The sequence below is a fragment of the Mytilus edulis genome, chromosome 12, assembly GCF_963676685.1.
Source record: "Mytilus edulis chromosome 12, xbMytEdul2.2, whole genome shotgun sequence".
NCBI classification, from domain to species: Eukaryota; Metazoa; Mollusca; class Bivalvia; order Mytilida; family Mytilidae; genus Mytilus; species Mytilus edulis.
Genome location: NC_092355.1, coordinates 9,417,783 through 9,426,592, shown reverse-complemented (window position 1 = coordinate 9,426,592; position 8,810 = coordinate 9,417,783). Strand labels below are relative to the sequence as shown.

General features: G+C 32.2%; 1 protein-coding gene across 1 annotated transcript; it reads right to left on the bottom strand.

The window, feature by feature from the left end:
- Positions 1-239: 239 nt before the first annotated feature.
- LOC139499009 (uncharacterized) lies at positions 240-1,627 on the bottom strand. The gene has a single exon (XM_071287665.1). It carries the CDS (start codon positions 1,327-1,329, stop codon positions 268-270), a length of 1,062 nt encoding a protein of 353 aa, XP_071143766.1. The 5' UTR covers positions 1,330-1,627; the 3' UTR covers positions 240-267.
- Positions 1,628-8,810: the final 7,183 nt, after the last annotated feature.

Here is an 8,810-nt window from a genome sequence, read left to right as displayed (position 1 = left end):
ATTTATGAATTTATCATCGAAGTTATACAAACAGATATAGACATGATAGAGTTGCATTTCTATGTTATTTCATCAATTATTTTTTATATAAGTTATATCCATATTTGATATTCCGACCACAAATAAGCTCAATACGCTCAACAACATTCTATTACTTTTATGATAAACTTAAATAACTCATTAGCTAACACAGATAGATTGTATCTAAATCCGTAAATATGCTATATCTCAGCAGTCTCTATTTCTTGTCAATGCTAAAAGTTCATTTTAAATGTCAAATAGTTTTGATATCCGTGCTTCTGCTGAAGGACATACATACGCGTTACATTGCAAAGCTTCATAATAACACTCATAAGCCATATCTTTATCACCGGATATATCAAAACATACTCCAAGTATTGTTAATGCATTAGACTCTGTATTTTCGGATCGACTCCCATTTTCTTGCACTGCTATATATAAATCTCGTAATGTCTGTTGTCTGTTGGATGTATCACCAAGATGATGATTACATAGAAATCTAAGACAATAGCACATTGCATTCGGTAGTATATTCATTAAATTGCATTTTACCTCAAGCTTTAGTTCTTCTGGTATTAATGAAGAATTCGGTCTATAATTGACATGGCATGCAGTGGCTATTGTCAGCCTTTCATTGAGTGACATTGAAGTATGTACGTTATGTTTGTATTTATTTTTCGAGATTTTATTGTCGACATCAGAAGAATCTATCACCATCAAATCCGGTGAATAGCGTGATAGAACATAATCTGTTATTTTGAGTGTTACATTAAACTGTCCCGTTACATAATAAAACGACGCGTATAACAACCAACCGGATACAGCATTCGTCTTTATAATGCGTCGGAAAAGTGTATAATACAGTTTGTGTATGTGGTACGTGTAACCTTTTGCATTTATTTGTGGTAGCAGATGTGCTATTTCTCGGCTGATGAAATTTATATAACATTTACATGCGTCAATAATAAATGTAGACAATTCGGAATTTAGGTAATATTCAATACGTAAAAGGGCTTTATAATAACTTGAAATGCGTTTTGGTAACGCGTCGTTCGTTGGACAAATATTTCTGTAAAGTAAAAAGTCTAAATCAATGAACGGAGATTCATTCGTTGTACGTAATACACCGTTATATGTATTGTCAAGCGGAAACAAATTATGTAGCAATCCATCGATCCCTCCACATTGTAAACTCTTAAGAACACATAAAAGCATCGTGTTGTTACTTTGATCGATCTTTCCTACGAACATGTTATGCTCAGGTATAAAATAGTTCGGACAGTAACACAGCTTTACCCATGATATCATTTTTTCAAGACAGGTGGAAAAACAATAATATATTTGAGATAATTGAAATGTATTGATATCCACTTCTTCCGAAACCCAGAATAAAGCCGTCTTTAAAAAATAAGAGCACAATAAATCTTTTACTTTGTCGTTTGTATTAATGATATGCTTAAGTGTTAATTTGAGTAGTCCGTAACATAAAAATTGAGTGAAATTAAATGAATGTACAAGTAATTTTTCTGCTTCAGAGAAAGACACTCTCCATAATGATTCATTATTTGATAAAATCTTAGGTCCTATAGGTACTAACAAGCACCCATAATTTATAATCTGGTTAATGACACAATTAGGAGGCCATTGCCATCGATGACGTGATGCCCATGGAATTGCGTTAGAAGGTATAAACTTACTTCGTATGCAAAATGCAAAATCAACTGTCTGTGTTGCGTCTGATATACATGGGCCGTGTACACACTTCTGCTTTTCGACAAAACTTGTAATGAAATCATCAAGAAACTTTTTTGAAGATAGACAATAACTCTCACACGAACCGGATGAACAATTAGAACATGTTTCAATTACATATTTTCCATTTTTTCTTGCCACCGATCGGAGCCTGGTGAATCCCGGATGCATAATATCTATGTCCATAACATATAATTGTGCATTATTCATGTTATTTGTTTGTTTTGATATGTCTTTTACATTCGGTATTACGTTGATGTAATTGAGTACGTACATTATATCTATGTCACTGCCTGGTAAATCAATTCCTTCTGCTAAACTACCACTTGCTATTTTTGTATAGTTAGTTAAACCTGATGAATTGGCGATCATATCTTGTATGATGAATAGTCGTTGTCTCTTTCGTATATCTATTTCAGTACCAACTATTTGTACTAAGTTTTCGTATAAGTGTTTCTCCATCGGGTCAATCCAACGTAAATTGTCTATAACAAAAACATACGTATTAACTAATGTATAATCAAACGTAAAATTACATTCGTACATATAGCATGATCTTCCTAGAACTATCATTATGTGCATAGCGTCACTGCTAGTGATGCTGACGCAAGGAACATCTAGCGTTGTAAATGTAAAGCCAGGTATTAAAATTAACAAACAATTTAGCAATATTAACCATGTTGGAAATTTCTTACTTGCAATCGGGGCCTAGTTTTCACAAATATTAAGTTACTGTCATTTTTTTTTTAAGTTTTGCTTTGAAGTATCCTTGATGCTGTTTATTAACTATTTGATTAGTCAAAGCACAATGATTTAAAAAAAAAATTCTCTACAATATTATGTTTGAGCTCTTTTGAGTAAATACATTTAGAATAGAGATTTAGACGCATCTATTCTATAAAGAGTATTGTCATGACTTTACAGAAATTCTAATTATTGAGTGCACTTACATCTCAGGTTATTGTGGCACTCGACTCATTTTTTGAATCTTACAAAAATAAATATTTTTTTATCAGATTTAAATATTGGACTTACTATTATACTTTTTCATTGTATGTTCCAACAACCTTTAGCTTCGATATCATTATTTATATTTAGCCTGTTTCGTTTAAGGTAGCACAATACAAAGATTTTGTCACTCCTAATCAGACAACTTTAAACTGATGTAATTCATTTCATCCTTCGTTATATTTTATAAATGAGGTACCAAAAGAAAGAAGAAAGATTAATCTTTCAAATTGTGATAATTTCATTATGACATAATTATTACATAATTAATTATTATGTAATAAGTTGCTATATTGTGATGTCCACACTTGAATGAATTTAGCTTCTTTGTTCTTCATAGCATTCCCAAATTGAATTTAGTGGTCTCTTATGAATTGAAGTTGCAAACTTCATTGAAGATATATGAGAGAATGAAATAAAATAGGAAAAATCTGAGACACAGTTTGGGAGGTCAAACTGTGTAGTGCAAGAATCTATAAAATATTTTGGGATGCTATGAATAACAAAGAAGCTAAATTCATTCAAGTATAGACATCAATAGATGGCAACTAATTACATAACAATTAATGATGTAATAATTATGTCATAATGAAATTATCACAATTTGAAAGATTAATCCTTCTTCTTTCTTTTGGTACCTCATATATAAAATTTAAAGAAAGATGAGTGGAATTACATCAGTTTAAAGATGTCTGATTGGGGATGAAAAATCTTTGTATTGTGCTACCTTAAGGAAGACGTTTGAACGGATTCCTCAAAATTATTTATATCAATTTTGTCAATTTCCTACATCAGGTATAACAGTGTAAATATTAAAAGCGACTTATTACCAATGTGTGTTGTCATAGTCTTTGTGCTTTCAATTTTGTTTATGGTGTTGTTTGTTTGTCATGTCCACATCCTTAGTCCTAATATGGGCTGTTTGTAGTTGTCATTTTTTATCATGGCATTGACTTTTTTCTTTTCCTGTCTGTGTAAATAGTGATGTCTGCTTGTCTTCTTAATATGGTAATTTGTCTTTTAAATTGGTTTTCGAGAAAAATCGTGTTATCCTTTGTATAAATGCGTCTGGGCTACCATAATATCAAAACCATGTCTTTAGTATTAAAACACATGTATTACCTTTATTACAGTCTGTACAGTTCTCTAAATATTCCAGATATTCTTTAGATGATTTGTCTGGATATCTAATGTTTATTATCCACTGTTCTTTTGTTTTCCTTCTTTCTAAACAAGCTTTATACATTTGTTCAAACTGACTTACAGTTAGTCCAAAAACATCATTTGAGATCACCATTCCTCCATCTAATGATTGGTAAAGTAATGGTGTAAACGTACGCTTTCCCCGGTATGGAAAACGTTTTACTCCGTATATTTCCCAGTATGTTTTGTTTAAGCCAAAAAGATTTTCATCATCCGAATCATTTTGGTTCCTGCTGTTTTTGTTCATGATACCTGTATAAGAGAGCCGAAAGATATCAAAGGAAAAGTTAAATTCATAAGTCAAAAATAAACTGACAACGCCATGTATGAAAAAAATAACAGACAATACTACACAAAACTCCATATAGAAAACTAAATAATGAGTTGCACGAACGCAGTTTTTTTTTTAGTTTTAGTTTAACATCAGATATTTATTAATAGTTCAAGGAATGTTTTAATAACAGTGGACTACAAACGTGTCCAAGCACCAGCACCAAATGTAAGGAAGATAAGAAATACACCTTATAACAAATACGTTTTGTCTTCAAATCATTTGATAGTGATACGTTAACATTAATTAATGTTGCAATACATGTATTGATAATTAGATGATACAATGAACACCTATTTGTTGTCTGATATGTTATGGTTATTGAAGGATATCGATGTTTACTTTTAGTAAATCGACTATTAAGAAACGGATCAAGGTAACAACATAGACTGAGACATTCCCTTGAAGTTCAGAAAGATCGACACAGTGGCGTCGAAGGGGTAAACGTTCTGCTAAGAATGTTTTATCAAAAATAAAATGTCCTACCTTTTATAACTGGGCCTCTTGGTGTTCACTTGTTGCCTCACATAATAATTGACGGATCAAACTTTGGAGTTTAGGGAAACTGAAACAAAGAAATCAAAATTTCCTGATGAAAATATTGTAATTACTTGTAATGATGCTATCTGATTTTGTTCGTATGCAAACAAAAATTGCGAATTTTACATGTCTCTTGCTAAGAAGGTTTCATCAAAAATAAATGTCTTACCTTTTTATCACTTGGCCGCTTGGTGTTCACCTGAAGTCTCCCATTATTACTTGAACGATTAACTGTTGGAGTTTAGGGAAACTGAAATGAAGATAACCAAGTTTCTTTATGAAAATATTGTAATTACTTGTAATGATGCTATCTGATATTGTTCGTATGCAAACACAAATTGCGAATTTTATCTGTCTCTTCCTAAGAATGTTTTATCAAAATTGAATGTCTTATGTTTTATCACAGGGCCGCTTAATATTCACTTTTTGCTTCGCACTTTTACTTGATTTTGTTCGTATGAAAACACAAGTTAAGTCGACAGGGTTTTTTACGCCTCTTGGTAAGAAGGTTTTATCAAAAATAAAATGTTTTACCTTTTTATCACTTGGCCGATTGGTGTTTACCTGAAGCTTCACATTATTACTTGAACGATTTACCGTTGGGGTTTAGAGAAACTGAAATAAAATAACCAAGTTTCTTTATGAAAATATTGTAATTACTTGTACTGAGGCTATCTAATTTTGTTCGTATGAAAACACTAGTTGCATCGACAGGTTTTTGTTAACCTCTCTTGCTAAGAATGATTTAATCAAAAATGAATATCTCACCTTTTATCGCAGACCGCCCGATGTTCACTTGATTCCTCACACTATTACTTGAATGATTAAACGTAGGAGTTTAGGGAAACTGGAACAAATGGAGAAAAAACTTCCCGATGAAAATATTAAAAATTCTCGTATTGATGCTATCTGATGTCGTTCGTACTATATCAAGGATAGGTGGTCACTTAACAAACTGCTTAACACTTGTATAAATATAATTACAAGGAAATCGAAACACAATGTTAATGAATCATTACTCAAGATAACGATAAATTTGAAAACTTAGGTGTAATTTGAATTACTTTATTTTATGAGTTGTAACGTGAACGTCACGTAAGAGCTCGTTTTTGGTGAAATGTATGTGCATTTCACGTGAGATTCAAAGTTTATTAAAATTCAGTGAAATTGATGTGAGTGGAAGTTTCCTGTGTTTATATATTTCCCAATAATAGTAATATTATATGTCAAATGCATTTAGTAGTTCTTGTTGTTTTGAACTTGACAAGTCATTTGCAAATAGCACTCTTTTATGTCAGACATGTTACGTTTTCATATTATAGTTAACTAATCAACGCCCTCCAATATGACAACTACTTATAGAGGACAGCACATTAATTTGAAGTATTATTGTTAGTTACCGTACGGCCTACAACAATAATAAAAAAAAACATTGTTATGCATGGTGAAGAAAGCTTTAAATGGCATTGATATTACAATATATACACAAAACGATAATAGCGATATGTATGCTACACCAAAGAAAGATAATGCAACATTCTGTTTATTCATGCATTACACATTGTGCGACTCCGCACGCAGTCAAAGGTAAACAATCATGGATAGGACAACTGGTACATTCTAAGATCAGACGCTTATTTGTGTATCTAAAGATCTTTAATCGCGCGAACAGATGAGTTGAGTTCTCGTGTTTTTCATCATTAAAACATATTTCCGGATATTTAAGCATATAAGCTGATTTTGTAGATAAAAAGTGTAAAACACTTGTCTACGTTCATCTTAAAGGAAGTTGAAACACAACTTTACTGAACAATCTTTCAAAACCCATATCAATTATCATTTTCATATATCATACATTTCCCAGAAATCACATGTGAGAGTCTGATGAATGCTATTTACTTTTCTTCTGGTTCCGTCTACAAAAGACTTATCAGTAACACTTGAATCGAAACATATTAAAGGCCAAATAAAGAACGTAGTTGAAGAGCGTTGAGGACCAAAAATTCCTAATTGGTTTGCCAAATACAGATAAGGTAATCAATTCCTGAGGAAGAAAACCCTTAGTTTTTCAAAAATGCAGTTTTGTAAAAAGCTAATTTATAAATGATAATTCATGTCATCACAGTAGTGCTGACTACTTGGCTGGTGATACCCTCGGGAAATAAAAACTACACCAGCAGTGGCATCGACCCAGTGGTTGTAAATAAAACACTTAAGCAAATTTGGCAAAACCTTTAGCTCTTTGGTACTAAATGCTCTTCAACTTCGTACTTAAGTAAATTTTATAATAAGGAGATATAGTATCAGGTTACTTAGAATTTTCATTTGAATTTCGTCCTTGAATCACCTCAAGCATAATATATAGGTTGGATTCTTCTTATATATGTACCATAATGGAACTCCAAGTGGATCTGAGAATATAGATAGTACAGTAAACATGCAACGCAACCTAAATTTACATCCATGACCTCGGCGCTAAGCAGTGCAATCCTCTTCCTATGACACTTTGTGGATGCAGTATCAACGTTAAGGACTCCTCACGTGGTTCACCATGTTTACATACACAGGTAGATCTGATAATCACATAGTTCATTTACAGTGCAAGAAGTAGTCAAAATTATACAGCCAAACAAGTACAAAGTTGAAGAGCATTAAGGGTCCAAAATTCCAAAAAGTTGTGCCAAATACGGCTAAGGTAATCTATGCCTGGGATAAGAAAATCCTTAGTTTTTCGAAAAATTCAAAGTTTTCTAAACAGGAAATTTATAAAAATGACCACATTATTGATATTCATGTCTCATACCGAGATGTTGACTACTAGGTTGGTGATACTCTCGGGGACGAAATGTCCACCAGCAGTGGCTTCGACCCAGTGGTGTAAATAGTTATCAAAGGTACCGTAACTTTGTATATACATTGTACTATTCAATCTATAAGCATCTCAAGGTGATACACTGATTATAAGCAGTTTTACCAAAGGTTCCAAGTGGTGTCGCTGAAGTGATTCATATGAAAAATAAAATGCCTCGTCGAGCGCAGAATGAGAAGACCGCAGAGATTGAACCCTGAACAGTTGGGGGAAATTTGGACACAATATTCAAGTTTGATACTGTCTAAATTTGGATTGTGATCAAATTTTTGACATTATATGAATTTCTGACACAAAACAAATGTCTGTTTCTTACAAATTGAAATTTTGAAAAAAAAATAACAAAAAATTAACCCCTTAAAAAGTTTGCCCCCCCAAAAAAAAACTTTCTGAAACCCCCCTTGTAAAAATTACCACCACATTCGATCCAAGCCTTTTCCTTTTAGCATGGAACCTTGTAGAACAATTTCAGAGAGTTCCATACACTTAAAACAAGTAATTGTCTGGAAACGACGACAACATATACCAATATATGATCCCAAAAAAAATTTTGCGGTGTCGTATGAAAATGTTGCAATCACGAGTACGTTTACCGTTATTCAATAATTGTTCATTTCTGTATCATTTGGTCTTATGTGAAGCGTTGTCTCAATTGGCAATCACAACACATAATTGATTCTTTTTTTCTAGTGTTTCTGTTTTGTTTTATGGTTTGTGATAAAGTCACTGTGATGTGGTAGTTTATACCATTGTGTATAGTTTCATTCCTGCATGCGTTTGTGATTGTATTCTGTTTTGATTCTCTCTTTTATGAATTTTGTTGTATATCATGTGTGTGATTTGATTTATGCCGAAGATGTAGCCATGTACTAGTGTTAATTTTTTTTATACTGTTTTCGTGTTTGAGCTTGGTTATTTTGTCAATTCTGCTGTAGTGTGATAATGACAGTATAATTTTCTTATCCACCAGTAGGAACAGAGGATTATTCTTTGGTAATTTGAATCACTTTTCAAAAAACTGTTTATATTTATTTTTAGTAATGTAATGCTAATACCTGTTTTATGTCATTTGGTTCTCTACATAAA